General features: G+C 40.2%; 1 protein-coding gene across 3 annotated transcripts in view; it reads left to right on the forward strand.

Annotated features, from left to right (window-relative positions):
- Nucleotides 1-22,757, forward strand: part of GPATCH2L (G-patch domain containing 2 like) — a 49,665-nt gene that overhangs the window by 18,565 nt on the left and 8,343 nt on the right. Inside the window, exons 5-10 of one of the 3 annotated variants that reach the window (XM_081048621.1) lie at nucleotides 1,700-1,779; nucleotides 4,902-4,969; nucleotides 6,166-6,205; nucleotides 8,236-8,321; nucleotides 17,881-17,912; nucleotides 19,447-19,541. In XM_081048621.1, coding sequence (XP_080904747.1) covers nucleotides 1,700-1,779; nucleotides 4,902-4,969; nucleotides 6,166-6,205; nucleotides 8,236-8,321; nucleotides 17,881-17,912; nucleotides 19,447-19,541 — 401 coding nt within the window. Of the gene's footprint in view, nucleotides 1-1,699; nucleotides 1,780-4,901; nucleotides 4,970-6,165; nucleotides 6,206-6,259; nucleotides 6,315-8,235; nucleotides 8,322-17,880; nucleotides 17,913-19,446; nucleotides 19,542-22,757 lie in introns of all 3 variants that reach the window. The other 2 variants (XM_081048623.1, XM_081048622.1) reach the window with 2 other exon arrangements.

Here is a 22,757-nt window from a genome sequence, read left to right on the forward strand (position 1 = left end):
AGTTCTCAGGAGCCCATAATACATTTCCCACTTTTATGGCGATCTCTGGTGAGAATCGTCTCATGATGTACATGCTCCTCCCGCCAAGCACACATTGGCGCTCTGAATTTTGGACAGTCCAGGGATTTTTCTAGAGGACTCAAGGGTGAGTGTCAAAGCATGAGGTTCTCTCCAGGCTTACTTAAATCAGTCCTTGGACACTCTTGGGATATATATTAGCAGGACATTCCTTCAGCTTGCCGTTGCCGCTTGTGCCAGATTGAGGAAGTCTAGCAGCGTTTCACAGCCGTTTATCCAGCTGTGAAGCTGGTGGGCTGTTGAGTGCTCACTGGAAGCCTGAAGTATTGGATCCTCGAACAGAACAGATTTTAGTACATTCACATTCATGTACAAGATATAATGTCACTTTTTGAATGGATGGCAAAATATTCTTTAAATTTTTTTTAATTAAAATTTTTTAGGGTGACAATAGTAAAATTACATAGGTTTCAAGTGTACAATTCTGTATTACGTCATCTATATATCACATTGTACGCTCACCACCCAGAGTCAGTTCTCCTTCCATCACCATATAGTTGACCCCGTTTACCTTATATCACCCCTAAAATATTTATTTTAAGCATTCTCCTATTATGGACTTCCACACAAATACAGAACCCTTCCTTTTGCCTTTCCTTCAATTATGATGCAGCAAGGTGGGGTGGAAAGTGCCTGGGACAGGGAGGAGGACATGTGGTAAACGCTCTGGGACTGTCTACCTCTCTGTGACTGTGACAGTTTTCATTTCTTTGGGATGTCAGGGTCATTTAAGATGCTGTGGCATTACATAAAACTGTTTCAGAGGTTTCTTTTAGCTCTATAAATTTATTCTCGGATTCCCAGTCGTCAATAATGAACCAGTTAGTTTTCATGCATTTGTTGTGCATCTGTTGTGATCACAATTGCAGTAAGCTTTTATTCTACAGCATTTTGTTGAATTTGGGGGATTGAAAGGCCTTCTCAAAGAAATTGGTTCTTAGTAATGACTACTCTCTGGCTGAGGCACGTTGTTTGCTGCCGTAATAACATTCATCGAACATTTCAATGACCATTTCTAAAAGTTCTTTATGGACCCCTTAAAATACTCAGACACACAAATAAGCAAGAATTGGAAGAAGAAGAAACTTAAAATGGCCTATAATCCCACATCCAGAGACACTGTCATTGATAACATTTCGGTGTGGTTCTTCCAGTTGTCTTTTTTATGTGTAGAACACACCTAGCAGTTAGGAAAATGAGATTATATTACGTATGCTATTTTGCCGTTACTTCATGAATTAGAATGTTTTCGAGTAATAATAACTAGCATTTAACTTACAATTAGAAATTGTTGATAGCACCTTATATTTGTATCATTGTTTTTCCTTCAGTTTATAAAGTACCTTCCATGTGCTATTTCATTGGGTTTCGTAGCACCCCCTTAAGCCAGGACTGAGCAAGTGGTAGCCCTCTTTTGTCGAAAATGTCTAGGTCAAAGACAAACGACACGCCTAAGATCATACTGCTGGTGGCAGAGACATGGGAATTTGAAAGCCTTGACAAATAGCATAGTGGTACTCGTTTAAGGGTCAATCTAGTAACATCCTGGGGATGGTTTGGGGGTGGGGAGGCCTGTGGTGTTAATATATCTGCGTTCAGTTACTGAACTTCTTTTTTTTAGGGTACCATGCTCGCTTGAATCGTCTGCCTGGAGCTGCAGCTCGATGCCTCAGAAAGGGGCGAAGAAGGCTTGTTGGGAAGGTGATGGCTCTCACTGTTTACTAGGCTCGGTGGGAGGATAGTCCTTCCTGTGGGATTTGCATACCCTCTTGATACTCAACGGTGCTGCAGAACTCCCTGGAGCTAATTAAGCCAATTGGAATATTTTGCGACTTCACAAGAGTGAACATTATGTAGGATATGAATGGGCATGCATATAAAAGATGAAGCTTAATTCGTACAGAAGTTCTGACAAGCAAACACTGTCATGACAGTATCTACTGTCTGTAAATCTAAAGGCTTGATCTCTGTCTCTTTTTTTTTTGATTAATCTGATATTATGTAAGTTTAAATACTCTTGGCTTCTTTATGACGCCTTCTGAATTCATGAATGCTTCCTCTATCCCAACTTTGGTTTTTTATTCTAGAATTCATTAAAAATAAAAAACTGGGGAAAAAACCAAAACCCTGTTATGAAACTTCAAAACATCTTGTTGGCCACAAGGGAGGACCATCTGCCACTTACTCAGTTCTGCCGTTGCCGGGGCCCGTGCTACACACTCGGTTCATTTAACCCTCCCAGAAACCTTCTAAAAAAGATGATATTCCCCTTTAGCAGGTGGGGAAAACATGGGTTCAAAAAAGTTCCGTAACATCTGATGTTATCCAGACCGAAGTGGCAGAGTGTAGAGTTGAACCCAAATTTGACTTCTCTTTATTCTTTCTTTATTTAAATTTTAAAAATTACTTTATTTGCTTTCTACTTTAGCTTTGAGATTGAAAACAGGTTAAGATTGGGGCTTATACCTAGTCAGAGAAGACGTGGTGGTGGGCAAAGAGTAAGGAAGGGAGAGTCATTTCAGATCATTAATTTGTTTGTCTACTCCATATGCATTCAGAATGCCTACTCTGCGGCAGGCTCTGTGCCCAGCCAGAGATGGAGTGATTAGAGCCCTGTTCTGGCTGCTCGCAGAGAGCTACTATTTTATAGTTTCATCAAGGAACAGTTTTTTGACATTTTAGCCATGCAAAAGAAACGAGGCTGTTTCTTTCCACATGAACTCAGATTCTTTTTAAATTCAATTTCTAATTAGTATCTTTAAATTCAATTTCTAATTAGAAAGACATTTGATTTTTGGAAGAATGATACTTCTTTTGGATCACTCATTTTACTGACAATAAAAAGGAGCTTTTGCTATTCTGGGTGCTTATTCTTGACAGCTAGCAGAGTACATGGGATGGAGGGAGTACATAGGGTGGAAGGAAGCAGGAGGTTGGGAATGGGAAGCAGAAAGATGATTTTTTTCTCTTTATTCGTTAGGCTCGACAGATAATGTTCTCCCTACCACCTACCTTACTTTGTTTCAGCTCCTGTGAAATAAGAGCGAGCCTGTTCCAGGGAAGTAAATCAGTTCATCTGGAAGGCTCCCTTTAAGGAAGGAAACTAGGGCCTGTTGGACGTCTCTAAGGATTTCAAATGAATAGAATAATATTTACTTGTTTAATTCATCTTCATCACCTTAAGGGGATATTTGTCATTTCTAGCAGAGGTCACTGTTTTGCCCCCATTCTTCTCCCTCCCCATCTCTCTTCTCTTTTTCTAAATTGTAATCATAAATAATGAGTTTCATTCACAGCTCCCTGCCAGCGAGCTGCTAATTACGCAAAGTACTGCTTGTAATTTACACAGTAATAAACTGTAAATTTAAACATTACGGCACTTTAACTTAATTTTTCTGCTGTAACAAATAGCTCATTTTTCACCCATCTTTTCCCTTGGCCCCACTACCGTGGCTGCATGTGACCAGGAGGCAGAGGCGTAAGGGAGGGAGAATATGAAGAATATAATATATGAAACCTTTTTATTTAGCTCCACTCTTGCCCAGAATCTGACTTCAAATTAATTTTTCGATAGCCAGTTCTGCTAAAATGTGTATCTTAAGGTTTAAGCTAATCATACATGTAGATGAATACAGATAATATTTGCTCAGAAACAAATGTGTTTGAGTAACAGGTTTGACGTTCTTGACATTCATGCCCATAACATATGCTTGCTCATCTTAATACTTACTCATATATGTATAACTCTTACTCATGTACTGTTGGGATGCTTCCCCAGGAACTGCGATAGATAGTCATTATAAATGTACTCAAGTTAAATGAAGGGGGAGAGCCTTCTGCCATTTTCCAGCTTTTTGGAGATGACTAATTTCTGAATTGCTTGTAGTATAAGATTTCATATTACAACCTTGAGAACTCCCAATTTAAGAACCAGTTTATACAGACTTCTGTTTTTATTTTCAGAGATAATGTTGAACAGACAAAATACAGGGTGACAATTTTTGCTAGTTACAAAGGTCCTTTGACGTGTATACGTTTAGTCAGCAGATATTTAGGTGTTTGTTACCAGTGAGCACTTGGTAAATGTCCCATTATGAAGGCTGTTGGGGCTCTAATCATATGACTCCAGGGAGCTTGATGTGCTGGTCTGTTAAAAAGTGGCTGCTATTGGATTTTCTTTCTTTTTTTTTTTTTTAAAGATTTTCATTGGGGAATGGGAACAGGACTTTATTGGGGAACAGTGTGTACTTTCAGGCCCTTTTTCCAAGTCAAATTGTTGTCCTTTCAATCTTAGTTGGTGAGGGCGCAGCTCAGCTCCAGGTCCAGTTGCCATTGTTAGGTGCAGGGGGCACAGCCCACCATCCCTTGCTGGACTCGAGGAATCGAACTGGCAACCTTGTGGTTGAGAACCCACTGGCCCATGTGGGAATCGATCCAGTAGCCTTCGGAGTTAGGAGAATGGAGCTAACCGCCTGAGCCACCAGGCCGGCTGGGTTTTTTTTTAAAGTGTTTTTATTTCTATATACTTTAATAACTCTAGGAAATATTACTGTGTTAAAATACTATATATAGTAAACAGTGTTTATGATGAATCCTTTTTGACACTAAAGAAAAATAAGTCTAAGATAATAAGAAATACTTTTAAGATAGAGTCTCATAAAAAGGAATATAATTGCTGTCGGATTTGCAGATTGACATTTGACATGTGCTTTTGAGGTTGGGGGCGCAGTAATGGGAAAGTGTGAGCTTGATGACAGATTGTGCTTGGTGTGTTTGTTCTGTGCTTGGCTGACACTCTTGTCTTCTCTTCCTTCTCTTTTCAGGAGACCAACATAAGTACTTTGGGTGCTGAAAGGATAGGCCACATCATTAGTGACTCTCGGCAGAAAGAGTAAGTGCTTTTGGATTTACTGGCTCTTCTAGTCTGTTCCTTGGAGAAGGAGGTAGGAGGGAAGTTTTATGAAGAAACCCCACAAATCCAACTTTAGAACTGAAAGAGGGGATTAAAGATTTGTACTTTATAACAGTTAAAATGACTAATACTCTAAACCCATGAAAGTGATTTTTTTATTCCGTTCTAGACTAGTTTTCACTTCTTTGCTTTTTATACCTACAGGTGGTGCATTATAAAAGTAGCCTCCAATGAGGATGTCATATCTTTTTTTTTCTTTCTCCTTTTTCCACCCCCCGGTTCAAGCCGTTGTTTCTCAATCTAGTTGTGTAGGACACAGCTCCCTGGCCCATGCTGGTTTATGAGCCTTGCGCTCCCCACCCCGGCTGAGGCAGTTGGTTGCCGGAAGGCCCGGCAGCCCAGCTCCAGGGAGAGCTGTTGTTCACAATCTTAGCTGTAGAGGGTGCAGCTCACTGGCCCATGTGGGAATCAAATCGGCAACCTTGGCGTTAGGAGCACGCGCTCCAACCACCTGAGCCACTGGGCCGGCCCAGGATGGAAATATCTTAAACTCATTTTTCTGTCTCTCAAAATTTTTTTTGTTCAAAATGGGTGATTGCCTCTCTATTCTGTTGTATTCTCTTCCCATTTAGACCTCTGTATAGAGAAATATCTTTTTGTCCTAACTACTCTTATGAGTACAACTAAAAAGCCTGCATGTAGCTATTGGAAAATCATTCTTGTGACAGCCCAACTCCTAACATGGTTGGCTCTTTGATGTCGCCTGCACACGTCATCATCAGTACCCAGCTATGATTCTATACCTGCCCAGCTTGGTCAAATTTTTAATTTACAAAATAGGCAAAATGTATGTGTAGTTTATGCCCTTGTTGGATTGGGGATCCTGTTGTCACTGCACAGCTGAGAGTGCATTGGTGTCACACCATAATCTTGGCTTTATTTTTAGAGTGTCTAGTCTTTTACGTTCCATTACAAGGCTTTTTCCTTTGAAGAGTTATTTTCTGCAATAAAGTTCATACACATTTAACATCTCTATCCTTCTCTGCTTCAATTCCATCTTTTTCCTGTTTCTTTGTCTTCACTTCATTATCCCAAAATGTTTTTATCTTCTCCCTATGATTTTTCTATCACTTCTTTTACCATTTTCTTTCCTGTTATTCTCTCCCTCTCTTTAGTTTCTGGTTACCATCAGCTGGGAAAAGAGAACGAAATCAGGTAAGATCTTTTCTTTGTCATCTTTATTTTATCATCTGGTTTCCTTTTCTTTAGAAAGAATAAAGCGTTGGCTTCTGATTTTCCTCACATTTCTGCTTGTGCACATGAGGTAAGGTTTCTGTTCCCTGTGTTATTCTGATTTTCTTGGAGGACTGTTTTCCAAGAAGATTCGATATTCACTGTTAAGAACTTGTTGTTAGGATCAGCTGTGATCTTTAGTTTATTACTTGTAACACTTATTTCATAGGAATCCCGTTTTCATTTTAGTTTTGAACTTTGCAGTAAGAAATCCGAATGAACTTCACATGCAATGGTTTAAACATCAGAATCCTGTGCTGAGAAGTTCAATGTTGAAGTCTAAATGTATGAAGCAGAAGAGGGTAGAGTTGCTTTCGGTGAAAGTGGGGTCGAGGCCTTAGAGCCTTGCACTCTTAGTCTTGTCCCCAGCTGCCCCCTGAGGGAGCCCTTGGTACATCTTGTTATTTGCTGGGTGTTTTAAAATTACTGACAGTGGCTATGTTCCTTTATGTTTGAAGCTTTTGGTTTTTGGGGGGAGAGAAGTTGCTTTATCTTGGCAATTAGTTATAAAATAGATGTAATCATTATATCAAACTTGTTTCATAGAAATATGGTAAGGACAAGGCTGAGTAATAATAATTAATATAAAAATATTAAGTAAATTGTGCAGCTGGCGGGCAGATACAGAAAAAGTTGTTAAGGGGTATGTGAGAGACTGCAGTTTGGGGAACTCCAAGCTAGGTGCTAAATCATATTTGCATCAGAGGATCTAAAGGCAGAAGGGGACCTTGGGGACTCACCCTGTCCAGGTCTGTTATTTACAGATGAGATTTAAACAAATTGTCCAAAGTCATAGAGCTCTTAGAACTGGGACTGGAACCTCTGACATAGAGAAAGGTTCTGTAGTTTGTATTCTTTTAGTTTTTTGGAAATTACCATTCAGAGTAATTTTGGGGGAGGTTTATTTATTGTGGAGAAAGTCCAAAGACAGTTAGCAAACATAAAGTGAGGTACTTTTATGTATAGTATCCCATTCGATCCTCACAACCACCTTTGAGGTAACAAATGTTTCATAGAAGAGAAACTGAAATTAATTCATAAACTGAAAGTGATGTTTCATTTAGCCCTCATAATAATCCTATAAAATAGGTAAGACAGCGAGACATCCATTTCACAGGTGAGGATAGTAAAACTCAAAGGGATTATGTAGTTTTTAATATAGGCAACTCAGTGGTAGACTGGAACTAAACGTTAGCTTTCTAGTTCTTACTCTAGTTCTGTTTCCACCACACTATGCTGCTGGTATGTGCTAACCACTAGAAACATTTGCCAGGGTAAGGAAATGGAAAGGTAATTTCATGCTCATCTTCTTGGAAACAAGGACTGATAATCAGTAGGCATAAGTTCCTATTACGTCAGTTATAAAGTCCAGCTGACCCTTGAACACCACAGGTTTGCGCTGTGTGGGTCCACATATGCACAGATTGAAAAAAAAATACTATAAATGTATTTTCTTTATGATTTTCTTGATAACATTTTCTCTTTTCTAGCGTACTTTCTTGTAGAAATATAGTATACAATACATATAACATACAAAATATATGTTAAACTACTGTTTATGTTACCAGTAAGGCTTCCAGTCAACAGTAGGCTATTAGTATTTAAGTTTTTGGGAGTCAAAAGTTATACGTCGGTTTTTGAGGGAGCCAGAGGTTGGCACCCCTAACCACCGCGTTGTTCAGGGATCAACTATTCTATCTTGCCATTGAAGTAATTATTGTGTATTAGAAGTTTTTGAAAATTGTTGTTTACCAAAGAATAGTCTTTTTTTGAGGTGTGATAGATGAGATAATGCTACATTCATAGGTACACTGTTGGATGTGCATAATTTTATTGAATGGTGTCTGTGGCATAACAAGAGTTAAAGAGGAAAAGGAAATAGCAGGTTACCCTTTACGATCAGGTCTGCTTCACATATAAGCCTACTGACATAATCTGTTTTGTTCTTGCAGTTTAATCCCCTTTCTCCTCTTTACTCCCTGGATGTTCTTGCTGACGCTTCTCACCGAAGATGCTCACCTGCGCACTGCTCTGCCAGGTAAGTGTCCACTTTCCTTTCCTACCATACAAAGTATGTTTATGGATAGCATCCAATTTAATCTTGACAGCAACCTTTAGAGGTCGTTGGACATTTTACAGATGCAGAAGCTGAGCCAGAGTGGCGAGGTCTCTTTCCTGTGGTCATGTGTCTAGTATGTAATTTAAGTTTCTACTGTGACCTGAGTCTCCTGCCTCATATTTCATATTTCTTCTGCTACAAACCCATCTTCATAGCACATTATTAATGGTCCTGGCCATGACCTGCAAAACCCTGCCTAATCTGACTTCTGCCTGCAAGTCTAAACTCCTTTCATAAACTTCCTCACTGGGGGAGAGATCCAGCTGCACTAGGGAACTCCGTTTTGTTCTTCAAAAACAGTCACCCTTTCCTGCCTTTGAACCATCACATGTTCCCTTTGCCTGGACTGCCATCTTAGAGCAGTTCCTTCTCATGTCAGCTTGGGCCACCTCTACAGGGAGGACCTCTCACACCATCCAATTTAAAGGGGCCACCTCTACCACTCCCTGCTTGTTATCTATATCTTTTTCGTAGAGCTTTTATCATAGTCTGTAGTAACTTTGTTTATTGGGGCTTTTTCCTCCCCTACTTTTCCCCCACCATCTCTCTCACTAGAATATAGACTTCAAAGTGCAGGGATGTTGCCTTGTTCCCTGATACCTGCCCAACACCTACCACAGTGCCTGGAACTTACTAGGGATTTAGTATTTACTATGTGTGCCAAAATAATGCCAAACAAATGTATGCAAGTGGACACTTTGGTCAACGTTGCTCAAGCAGTAGTTCCCCATAATCAGAGGTGTCTGGACGCTGATGGTAACCACTTGGAGCATCTCTTGTAATTGCAGAAGTCAAATGTGACTTGTATTTGTCTTTTGTTATTGGTATATATTGAGTGTTAGAATTTTAATACAGTTTTCCTTTCTTAAAATGTGTATGCTTTTTTTGACACTCTCTGTATTTGTCAGAATGAATCCTGTGCCTACATAGCAGAATGAATTTAGTGCCTCTCAGTGTAAATTCTCTTCTTAGGTGACATATGAAGTAAATATGGTTTTAATTATAGCACCCTTAGCAGGGTTGTTATGCACAAAAGAGCAGCTAATAGACTGAACCATAGAACTTTAGTATTTCTAGTGGCACAAAGAATTTCTTTCTGAGGTTCTGATTTTTTTTCTTTCTATTATGTTCTTAAATGGATATGTTCATAGATTTGGGGTGCAGGCTGCACAAAGAAGTTACTCTTTCATGGATACAATGAGAACTTCCACTATGGGCTATCACAATAAATTGCGCCATACCTGCTGTCAAACCTTCTACTCAAGTAGTATGTTAATGGAGAAAGTCCTTTGAAAAGAGAGCGCATCACAAATGATGTCACTAGGAAAGTCGAAAATTGTGAGATGATGATAAACTACTGTAAGGCCTTTTCTTCAGTAGCATGTGATTTATTCATCATTCATGAATTCATCATTTGCTGACTCCCTGCTATGTGCCAGGCTTTGTTTCGGTACTGCCCCTAAGGAGCTCACATTCTCATGGGAAAGTCAGGTGTAGAAATTGACAGTTATGATATGGAGTGATAAGGGCACAAAGGTGTGCCCCGGAATGATAGGAAGTGCAGAGGAGCGGTCCTAACTCAGAGGCTCAGGGAGGCCTTCTTAGAGGAGCTGGTGTTCAGCCATCTTGGAAGACTCACGATATCAATCCATAGGAAAGCAGTCCTTCAGCTTTTTGTCTTAATACCAAATAAAATAATGGCACTGTACACCTTCGGGAAGACTGGAAATAGCCGTGTATCACGCCCGATGCTGAAGGTGGATTATTTGTCTGCCTTCCTTTACCTCTGCTACCTCGAGCTGTGCTCTGCTGAGATTGGTATCCGTGCTTTTATCAGGTTTCCTGTTGCCTTTAAAGCCTCCTCTTGGCTGGAGTGGGTGTCAGCTTCTTGTTTCTTTGTGTATCTCATTATCCACCTCATTATCTTCATTCTCTTGCTGGCAGTGCTTGTGGCTAGACTTGGAAACATGGGGAAGTCTAGGCTGTGCTTCTGGTGCCCTCAGCTCTGGGGAAATACGACTTATTGCTTTAGACCATTGCCAAGAGCAGGGCGAGAGAATATGGACGATGATAGTGGATCCTTGCCCTCCTAGAGATCCTTCCCAGGGGAGCAGATGCAACGTGGAGTGCCATACGGAGGTTCTGTGCGGTCAGGGGAGAAAATTTTTAAACTTACACTTACTTATATTTTCTTATCCTTAAATTATTCTTTTTGTTTTAAATTGTACATATATTAGTCTAGCAGCACGTATTTTAGTTTTATGTGCATGTATTCCATATAGAAGGCGTGTTTGCTCACATTTTTTACTCATGAGGGTACAGTCAGTAGTGTGGTGACCGCTCATCTGTGGGAAGTGATCTGCACCAGTGACCTCTGTGCAGTTTTTAGAAAATGTGGGTGATGAAACACTGAGCCCCTGGGGCTCCTCTCATTTCTTTGAAATAGTGGGGTCCCTGCTCAGCAAAGGGTCAGGAGAGAAGGAGCAGTCAGCTTTGGTGGGAGCAGCTGACGAGAGTGGATTCAGAACTAGATGGTGAGCTTTATAAAGAGTGGACCATTTTAACCAAGCCTGGCACCTAGGAAGGAGAATGTTAGCGTGGTGGTGGTAGGGAAGAGACAGGGGAATGGCTGTATTAAAAACTGTTTCGAATGGAAATTTTACTTTTTCTTGTTCCATTTTATCTGTCGTCGGAAAAGGTTTCTTTCAAAGCATCGGGGCAGCATTGGGAATTTCACACCCATCATTAGAACGATTTGTGTGTGTGTGGTGACTATGTTATCATTAGTGGTATAATTTTATTTTGCGAAGAGAGAAGTGTTTCCTGTTTTATCACAGCTTTCCCCAAGGAGGGCTGGTGTATTAATTTGCTGTATTGCCTCCTGGCTGTTCCCAGGCTGTTTTTCCTCTTCATCATGGAATTTTTAATGGCCCTAGTGCCTCTTGGGAAGCGTGTGAGGAAGAGTTCCTCGGGGAGTGCTTTCCTTTTTTCACATGCCTATAATTACTCTCCTTTAAGAGCACAAAGAGTTTGATAATCATGCCTGAACTGTGCAGGTTTCCTCCTGTCCGGGTATTGAGCTGAGGCTGCTTCCTGCCTTGGCATGGCCAGTTCCACAGAACCACACACTCACCTGCCTGAGAGTGGGGACGCTTACCTGCCTCCTCATTGCGAGGGCATTATACAGCTCTGGGTCTCAGCGCGAGGCCTGAGGGTCGTCGGGGGCTGCGAGTGAGCTCATCGTACTCGCTTGTTTAGTATTTCACTGCTATAAACAAAGAAATAATGGGACTATGATCTTAAGAGCTCATTTAATTGATGTATCATTTTAATACAGCCCAGATGGCAGGTGCGTGGATGGGAGAGGGAGTCTTTGTGGTGTTTGTGCCACCTAATAGATATGTGAGTTAAGCGCTTTTCAGAAATAACCACTCTAGAAATACTTAAGGTTGGTGGTGTTCAACCCTGGCTGCTCTTTGGAATCACCTGAGAAGCTTTAAAACATAAATCCATGCCGGGCCCCACTTCCTAAGATTGTGATTTAATTGGTCTGGGATGAGGCCTAGGCATTTGGCATTATTTTAAAGCTCCCAGGTGACTTCCAGTATGCAGCTGGGGTTAAGAACTATTGCCCTAAATGAATGTGGTTTTATAACTGGTTCTTTGTGATTTGCTTAACAGGAAATCCCATTTCATAATTGGCATGAGCTCTGTGCTTTGATACTGTGAGCACGATTCCTTGTGGGAGGTAGGACAGTGGACTTTTCTTAGCTTTGGAGCACTGCTGCAGGTGACAGAGAGGGGTTGGCGTTTAGCACAGAGCCCGGCACGCAGTGATTACGAGGAGTCGTTGGCTGAGTGGACGGGTAGCTGGACAGCTGGCGGTTGCAGTGTGGTGGTTTCGATTGCTGGTACTGGGATGTTGCTATTCCATTAAAGTCGTAGTACGTGGTACGGGGGTTAAGAACTGCTGCCGCTCTGACAGCAGATGGTGTGATTGGTGTTCTGATAGAAGCGGTGGTATTGCTGTCAAGGTCACAGTCAGAGAATGGTCATGAGCGAGTGTGTGGGCAGCTGTCCTAAAATGAGAGATTTGCCGATGGTGCAGGATAGCGTTTCTTAACTAACCATTATGGCCTCAGAAAACCATAACTAGAGCTTATCAGTTGCTCCACCTCTCTGTAGGAGGCGCAAGTCACCAACTGTAGTTTTTGAATGTCTTGTGGCAGTTAGGAATTTTCTCCAACTTTCCTGACCTTTCTTCTATTTGGGGTGGTGGTTTGGTAATGTATCATCATTTCCATTTATTCCTTCTTTAAGTTCTTAATCTCATATTAGTGGATATTGGTGTGAGGCAGACCCAGGTAAGAATCTTGGCTTTACCTGGGCAAATGACTTAACCTCCCCGTACCTCAATTTCCTCATCTTTAAAATGTGTTTATTGGGCTAGTGGTGATAAAAATGAAATAACATATTTGAATGTTCACATACTGTTAGCTGATATTATTTTTGTTACATAGTTACTACCCTACCTTGTCCTTAGGATAATTGGAGTTTTACGGACTTGGAGTTGGCGTCCAGAGCTGTTTGCTAATGAGATGTAGTACAGATTCTTGAGGTGTTTAAATGGCCTCAAATGGACCATAAGAGGAGGCATTTGGATAGGGTTTGGGTAAAAGAGAGACCTTCCTGCCCACTAGAGATTTGAAGTATGATAGGCTGTGCTCATTGTAATTCATTTTATCTGTTCACAAACGTGATGATCTGCATATCAGAGTTGTGTGCCCAGCTGGCTGTGCCACTTGACAAGGAGTTTCAAAGAGCAAGAAGAAGACTCAATTCATTCTATTAATTTTGACCTTTGGAGCCATAGTAAACAGCCTCAGGTTTTACCTCAGGGCTTGGGGGAAAGAACCTTTTGTTAGTCCAGTACCTGTTGGGGACACTGTGATGTACAGCAGATCTTGCTTACCTCTTCAGTGCCTTAGCTTCAGCCATGTGTGAGGAAGTGTTTCTGCTGTAATATTGTCACGGGGCTGCCCGTCCCGTTGGAACTTCCCGTTATACAGTCCGCAGTTCCTGAATCTTTTGTCCCCTGTTGGACGGTCTTGTTTACCTCAGCTCTCAGCCAGCTGGCATCTCATAGCCTAAGTGGTGTAGTGGAAGCATTTTCTTACTCTCTGTTTTCCATTGTAATATACCCATCTTTCCAACTGATTTGAAACTCTTCTGCTCCTGTGGGTGGCATGAAACAGCTTCATGATTTGTCATCCTTGGCTCCGCCGTGGGAAGTAGATTGCGGCGAGTTTTCAGGTGCTTGTGAGCAGTTTGTTACAGACTGCTGAGGGTTAGTTTTGAGTGAAAACACTAGTGGCATTGGCTCTCTTCCTCTTAGACAAACCTCCGCTGTGCCCTGGAATTGTGAAGGGGTTTTCTTTTCCTAGCTGCTTCTAGTGTCACAAGCCAGGTTCCTTTCCTGTGTGCAAGTCAGTGAAAATATTTCCCCTGTTGGGTTATTCCGTAAGTGTCAGTTAACCCGTAGGATAAAGTCACATGTGAGGAAGGGCTGTCTCTACCTCCCTCGATTTAATTCTGTTTTCCCTCATTTCACCCTGGCTCTCACCTTGCTTGTTCCTTAATTACAGCTCAGTTCTTTATGCATCAGCCTTCCCCCGTATGTTGTTAGCTCCCGCTGGAAGGGCCCTGGGCTCAGTCGTCTTGTGTATCCCGTTTCTATATCTAGTGGAATGCTTTACACAGGGTAGGCCTTCAGACGTTGTTGTTAAAAATAACTGAGGTGAATCGATTATTAATAAAGGAGAATAATTGGAATATGATATGTATGTCCTTTGGTCCTTGGAACTATCAGTAATTTTTTCTTGATGTTACTTATTTGTTTGTGTTTAAGAAAAAGTACAGTAAATGAATACCTTTTCACAATGAATTTTATTTTTCCTTCATGCAAAAACATGAAGTTTTCAATGGGTTTTAGAAATGGGGCATTTTTGAAGGTGAACTGTTCCTTAAATTAGCTTGCCATCAGCAGATAAAGACTGTTTTCTCTCCTTAGGTGTGACTCTAAACATCTTTGTTCTAAATCTAAAGCAGTCACTTCAGTTATTTTTTTGCCAACATTGGTTCTATTAAACATGCATGTGTTTCTCAAAGTAATTTTTTTTCCCCTAAAAGTACATTCCTGCCCCAGGGACATAGTGATCTGCCCTGTTTCCTAAGTAACAGTGCAGTTTTAACAACTCACCTGATCTTTCAGTTACCTGCAGTAAGAAATAAAATAGAAATGTTGTGTTTACCGTGGATATACAGAATACTCTTTCAATTAATTGTTAATCTTCAGCATTCACCTTCACATTTAGGATATGAATGTAGTGGCTTCTCCTGAAGCAAGAATGTCTTTAAAGAGGATGTTTGTTGCTTTTAATGATCAGATCCCCCATAAATTTTTTTTCGGCAAATGTTGCTGAATGTGATGCTTTAGGGGAAGTACTGACCTAGCCCTCATGCTGTGAAAGAAGCAGTGCCCGAAGGACTCTGAGGCCCCAGTCAGATGAAACGGAGCCAGCTAGCCTGTTTTTTCCTCAGGGTTAATTACTTATATACTAGGGAACAGTATTTTAATTTAAATTTATATCCGTGTTAATCATTCTGTTATTCTTCAAGTTAAACATTTAGATCTCTTATTGATTAGCTTAGTTTGGGGAATTTGGCTTATTCCAAAACAAATGTATTATTGGTCCTTCTCTCACCCCAGCATGGTGGGAGATGTGTATTTTGTGGAAACTCCGTACGTCGTTCTGATAATCGTTTGTCACTCCAATTGAGAAGGAAGTTTTCATAACGTGGTAGGGATTTTTCGCTTAAGTTATGCTTACGCCTTTTTTGCCCGCTGCATCCTCTTTCCCACATATAGTACGTAGTTTGCAACACGAAACAACTGCGTGCTGCTCTTGAAAAAGTTTTTAAAACTCTAGTTAAATCTTCTACTGTTTCTACCTGCAGGGAGGGGGCTCTGTGTGTTGGTGAGAAGAGGAAGGGCAGACTCTTTTTCCCTGTCTTTCGTGATACTTGTGCATTGTCCCTTTTCAATTTCTGTCTTGTGGGTAGACAGTGATACTGCCCGAATAAAATAACACAAATTGAAAAAAGAACACATCAAAAAGAAAAGGAGCCGAGGAGGTTAAATGCTCCTAAATGAAAATGGGGGCGGAAGGAGGTCAGTCTTTTTATTTTTCCTGCCCTTCATTAGTTTTTGATGTCTACAGTTGACTGATAGGTGGTTATTTGGGGTTTAACAAAAATTGGAACTACCTCTTGAAAAGGAAGCTGGGGCTGCAGCAGTTGCCTGCCCCCATACTCGGGTTCCCAGAATAGCTCAAGGGGCCCTTCCGACCCCATACGTGTTGCTCTTTATTCCTGAACAGGGCTGTCCTCATGTTCTGAATGTGCTCTACAATATGGCAGGTTCCATTTCCTGTCTTCTTTATATCCTCTTGCCCCAAGCACCCCCATCCTCTTTGCTCTCCCCAGCCTTGTTCTGGGTTCTCTTCCTCCTCTGTCCTCTAAGGTTCTTCCCAAGGAGACAGCCCTCACAGGGAAAAACAGATTTTCCCAAGCTGTAACTCTACCATTACCAGTGTTCGCTTAAAACCAGAAAGAAGGGAATGTCTTACTGTGCTTCTGTAACAATCTGACTGTTTCTCTTCCTCCCTTCCCACATCTTTGCTGGGAAGTACAGACATCCCTTCTGTATTGAGCCCTAAGCTGTGATGTTATTCTACCCCTTATGCAGAAGCTCTCCGACTTGAAAACGGTCTTAAGAGAAACGTTTTAAGAAGGAAGGAGCATTAACCTGGGTTTTAGTAATGAACATGACTTCTCTTTATCTCTGCCTCAGTTTTTCTGTGATTCAGATTCTGTAACTAGAAAAGCTGTGCAGTGGGAAATAGTACTAGACCACAAGGTCCATTAGGGGAGAAGCTCTTTTATTCACCACCATGCTGCGGTGCTCAGTAAAAACTCGGTGAACAATGGAAGAAGCAGCAAAACTGCTGAGTAGAAAGAAAATAGTCCACACAAAAATACATAATTTTACACCAAAGTAAGGTTATTGACTTAATAAGTTTCGTTCCCTGGTTCCCTGGTAAGCCTTCAGTTCTTTCCTGTTACGATCAGAGGAATTGCAAAAGTTGAAGGATTTAGGATGTTCAAGGTAACCATTAGGAGTGGGAATGGGGTGGTAGAGGTAGAGCATTTACTGCCGAAAGAGTAACAGGCTGGAGGCTTAGAGGTTGGGGTCATTTAATGTAGGGACAGTTAGCCCTGAAGCCCTGCATATCACTGAGCAGGGAAGGGGGGGGAATCGAAGAACCATGGCCCAGAGGGGCAGGGCATCCTAGGGACCGCCTGGGCCTCTGAGTCCACAGGTGTCCCCACAGGACGTTGCAGAATATAGTGCAGTCTGATAGTGCACCTATGTGTGTAGTAGTGGGTAAGTCATACTTATTTTCATTTTACTAAAATAAATAAGCATTAAAAAACCACTGTATTTTATTTAAAATGGTTAAAACTTGAAACATTTTGGTGCATAAATGGTTTCATCTTTTTACTCCAAAATTGTCATTCCTTGAAAATGTGAGATAAGATACTGACTAGGTCCATAGAGGAGTCATAATATGTGCCCTTATCCATTTAACTGACATATATTAAACATGCAAAGCTGTGAAAATGTTGGATGGCATGTAAATAAAAGGCAGTATTTGTAAATAAAAGGTCAGCCCAAGTAAATAAAAGGTCAGCCCAAGTTAGTACTCTGGGAATATTTTAAAGCCCTTTTGAGTACTTTTCTTTTGCATTTCACTTTGTATCCATTTTGTAAAGCTCAGCATTTTGTAAACCTTGATAATGAAGAAGCAGAGTTTTTTAATTAATTGAAGGACAATATGCATACAGAGAAGTTTGCAAAGAAATACATACTTGATGAATTTTTATGAAGTCCCATCCAAGTAACCAGCATCCAGCTCCAGGAACAGAACATTATCAGAAAGAACCCGGGAGCTCCTAGTCGAGGCCCCTCGTCCTCCACACCCTGGTGTTAACATTCAACCTAAAAAGTTTTGGAGCGTCCTTTAATGAGCTTGAGGTACAGAAGAAAGGGCATGGATGTAAACTATTACCCTTTAACTGCTTTCTCTTTCGGGAGTGCTTCAGGGGAAGCAGGAGTGAATCAGACCCAAGTGCTCGGACAGTTGGATTTGGGGTCTGAGTACATCCAGCACCTGGTCTGTGGGAAAAGGGACTGCATCCGGTACATTTCTCTGTTTGGAGGAGAAACAAAATTCTGTAGTGTCACTTTCTTTTCTGCCTGTGTCTGGCTTCAAAGGGAATTACCACCTCTGCATTTAGACTAAAGACCTGTCTACTTTTGACGTTCTGTCATCTATCTTTCTTATTATTACATCAGCATGCTAATTTGGACTTACTCCTGGGACTTAGGTAAGGTATGAAAAATGAATTGTTTTCCCTACTTTACACATTTGTATTTACATTTCACATTGGGGATTTGGAATTAATTATTAATGGGATACTTAAAGTTAACTCTTCTTTCCATACAGAAGAAAGGGAGCAATAAAAGTTGATTTGGATGGACTTTTCCAAACCACAGGCTTATATTTTAAATCTCTGCCTGTTTTAGTATTCTTGGCATTCTAAAAAATTTCTTAATATTGGGGCCCCTTTGAATAAGAAAATTTGTCCATTCAATAGTTGTCTTGTTGCCTTGCTAACTAAGTTCCTTTAGATTTGACTGAGGTTCCAGTTTAAGCCATGAGACTTGATCCCCAGCTGGTACTACCAGTTAGGGGTTCATCTGGTATAATTTTACTAGATTCCTTTTTATATGTTATGTACTCTAGCTATGTTTTAAAAATTGTGATAAAATATACATAACATAAAAGTTACCATTTTTTACCATTGTAAGTGTGTAATTGGCTATTTGGTTTTAGAACTTTTATTCATAACAGTTGCAGTCAACAAATATTTAATAGGGATTAGCTATGTACCTTCTGCTAAGGTAGGTAGATCATTGGAAAATTATGAAAGAAATATAAATATGGTCCCTATGCTCAAGGAGACTAAACCTCATTAGGGAAAGAGATATACGTACAGCAGCTAAATACTGACTCATGATAGATAAGGCCTTGCATGTGCAAGGAAAGCTTTGTGTAAAGGTGAGAATCAGCTTGCTCCTTCATCGGCTAGCATCTGTCTAGAGAAAAGAGGAACTGGGGAACTAAAATAGCATACCAGCTATTTCAGTGGGAAGCCCATTGTCTTTCAGAGTCTTTTGCTTTTCTAATTTTAAAGCTCTCACTGTTTTGTTTTTAAAATAAGCTGAACAGTCAGATGAGGGGACATATTAGCTTATAATTTATATGTTTAAAAATCCCAGAAACCAAACTTAACTTGTGACAAAGACACCACTAAAAATCCAGATGTATAGTGATAGAAGGGTTAAACTCCCTATTAAAATTCTATACAAATATCTCTGTTCATGCAGCATTAAACTTTTCAATATATTACCCCTTGGGAATAAGTATTTCATTAGCGAGTTTAGAACAATTGCAGTTGTAGTTTTTATGAAAAATAATTGTACAAAAATTAGCATGTAATGAAACACATATTTACAGAAATTAATCTCAAATGTCTGCTGTTCTGAAATCAGGTAAAAAGTTTAGAATGGGTTTATATTGTAAGTAAAGAGTGCTCAGAGCAATTGGTAGTTAAGAGTAGACCTATGACAAATAGGGAGCTCTTTCCCCTACCTTCACTTAGTAAGTTTCAACATGCTCTGAAATGCTCTGAGTTATGATTAATTGTGGATAATCTTGTACTGACAAGGCAAAGTATGGTGCCTATTTTGTTAGCATATATCTGTAATGGGTCAAGGATTTCATTCAGGTTGAACATAATGTCTTAAACAATAAGAATTACAAAGTTCAAACAATATTTTCTTTCCTCACATCTGCAGACAGGCAAACATACACTTGGGACCCCCATGTTCACGCGACATCAAGAGGAAACGGAAACCTGTGGCCACAGCATCTCTGTCTAGCCCAAATGCAGGTAATTGTACGTAGTTATCATTTATTGAGCCCCTACTGTGTGTCAGGTGCTAAATTATGTTTTATATACCTTTCATGTAACCTTTGTAAGATAGGTCATTTTATTTCCATTTTACATGGGCAAACTGAGAATGTGAGAAATAATTTGCCCAAGGTCACGCATATTTTAAGAATTCAAACCTAGTTCTCTCTGACCCTGAAGTCTATGTGTTTTCACTGTGTCACACAGCTTTCTTGAGTTTCTTGAATCCCTGTGTTTCACTATCAACCATCTTCAGTCATCTGTGCTTTTGTTCTAGCACAGATAAGAAATTAGGTCTCTGTTCAGGAAAGTCCTGCTAGGGTGGCAGTATTTAGTCAGTAGCCAAGAAGCCACATATGCTTATTTACTTTCTTATTTAGTATACAGTACAATACATTCTCATTGTTTTATGTATAGTAGAGTGCTAATATTTTACCAGTCATGAAATTTCTAATTAAAAACAATTTTTCAAGTTAAAACCTTTAGTTTTCTGGGCAAAACTAGTTCATAGAAACCAACATTGTGGTTATCTCTGGTAGGGGGGTAGTGACCACAAGAAGTCATAAAGAAGCCTTCTGGGTTGCTGGCAATGTTCTATATCCCGAGCTAGGTGAGGATTACATGAGTATATACATATGTAAAAAGTCACTGAGCTATATACAGTTATGATTTATGCGCTTTACTGTATGTTATCTTTAAATGAAAGCAAAGGGGAGTAGTTATATATTTATGTCAGCAAGAATATTGGATGTCTACAGATATTTTTCTTTGAAAAAGAGAATATAGTTAAATGTAATTAGTTATCCTAAGAAATCCTTTATATTATATGAATACAATTTAGGCTGTAATCCCCTGGATAAAAAGACCATATCTGTTTGTAGTACTATCAGAAATACCTAGTTATTTTTTTTTAATTTTTTTAATTATATAAGTTTCAGGTGTACAACATTATAATGCAACATCTGTATACACTACAAAGTGATCACCCCAAAAAAGTCTGGTTACTGTCTGTCACTGTCTATACAACTGACTGCCCTCTCCTCTTTCACCCATCTCGATCCCCTTCTCCACTGGTATTCACCGATCCCAAAAGTTTTTTTTTTTTTGATGATAGTGAATTCATTCTGTGGGAATTGAGTATATCGTATTTTTATTTTCTTCAGAAAATATGTTATAATAAAGTACTGTATATTTATTATATATAGATCAGAGCAATTGGTAGTTGAGAGTAGACCTATGACAAATAGGGAGCTCTTTCCCCTACCTTCACTTAGTAAGTTTCAACATGCTCTGAAATTCACCTCTTTAAGCTTCTGTTTGGGACAACTGCTTGATAATGGTTCAGACTGAGATTGTCATGATAATGGACAATCTTAATCACAGGTCTGATGATTGTAGTAAATTTTTTTAGTGATTTCCACATGGCTATGCCCTTTGCATGCATTATTTCACTTAATCTTTGCAACAACTTTATAAGGTAGATGCTGTTTTTATTCCCAATACGCGAGATATTTGAGGCTTAGAGAGGTTAATCACTTCCCCGAGGTCACATGGTCGATAAATTACAAAGCCAAGGTCAGACGGGTTTCCCTGTGACTCTAGAGCTGTCCTCTTAAACACTGCAGGTGTTCTGTCTTATATGGTAGGGTTGGTTCCAAACTATGACTTCACATCAAATCCCAGATCCTCATTCAGTCTATGGTATTGGAAACGTTAAAACACAATCACCGCTCTTCTCTTTTTGTTCTTTTTTTCCTCCTTAATATCCAGCTTCTGTTTTTAGCTTTTAATTGCTTATAAGAGAAGACCTGTTGAGAAGAGTTTAAAATCCTTTTTTCATACTCAGATCGCGAATTGGACTGGGAGGTATTAAACGAGACTTGAGCATTAAATATTTCCCCTATGGAGCCCAACTCCTCCTCTCACTTGTTGACTAAGGTTTGCTTCACTGAACGTTTTTTTTTTCTACCCACAACCCGAGTGCCCCATGGAGGTGAAGGACATAGCCTGAGCCGGCGCCATCAGTCAGTAGAACAAATGGGCTTGCTCTACCTAACATCGGGCCATCTCGGATTCCACCTCTTTTATAGAAATGAGTGATGAAGAGAGGTGCGTTCCGCTTTGCCGCTGTATTAATACACATCAGGGGCCAGCTCCTGGCACTAAATCACGCTACTGCATACATCTGTTATCGGCTTCTTCACCAGTGTGATGAACAAGACTGCAGATAGAGGCTTCCTTGTGTCATTCTTTATAGGATTTTCCTAAAAGAATAAATAGCTCAGATCTCTGCCAACACTCTCCCCTGTCACTGTGATGAATTCAGCTTCTTTCTTAAACATGCAGCCACAAATCTTTTCCCTTTCCCCCTCCCCCACTGGTGGAAAGTTTTGAGTTGAAATTGGCTGAATTTAAAGATATTAATAAGGCTAGAGAGGTGAAGGAACAGAAAAGAATAGCATGTCTTCCTTGTCTTTTTGTACTAATATTAACAAAAAACCAGGGAAAAGGACCTTTGCATAGGGTTGCTAAGTAGATCCTTCCTGAAGGTGGAGCACCTTTATTTTCTTCTTTTTATGTCCACTCTCCTTCCCATTATGGTTTTATTACACACAGGTGTCTGGTGCACAGAGCCACCCATGCTTCTGACTGAGTAACCCTGTAAACCTGCTTCTATGTCCAGTACACCAGAACAGGAAATGCCCAGCAAGCCATTACCTCATGCTGAAGGGAATTTGCTGTACATGCTGTTAAAGACTGTAACTGGAAGAGAAAAAGATGTGTTGTTTTCTCCAAAATTTGAGATTAAGTAGCTATAATAACAAAGAATTCAGATGAAAACCAGACTTCATTTCCTTGAGATGATTTTCTTCATCAGAATGGCAGAACAGAGCCTTTGGGGTACCAATCCCATTTTTTCAAAAAGGAAACACTTGGCTTCAGGTAAAAGAGACTTGGGATGATAAGATGTTGAATTCAGAGCCCTGACTATTTTGGCCATTCCAAAAGCCTTTTCTGACTTGCTTCTCTCTGGAATAGGATATGTCTTCTTAGAGCATCAGCCGGAAGGGTACCCAACAGTTAACCTGTCAATTAGCTACATCAGATTCCAAATACCAGGTCAGCGATGCTAGACATGCATTTGCAAGGGCAGAAATTTTCATCTGTTTTGCTGACTGCTATGCTCCCAGCAGC

Source organism: Rhinolophus hipposideros (genome assembly GCF_964194185.1).
Source record: "Rhinolophus hipposideros genome assembly, chromosome: 5".
NCBI classification, from domain to species: Eukaryota; Metazoa; Chordata; class Mammalia; order Chiroptera; family Rhinolophidae; genus Rhinolophus; species Rhinolophus hipposideros.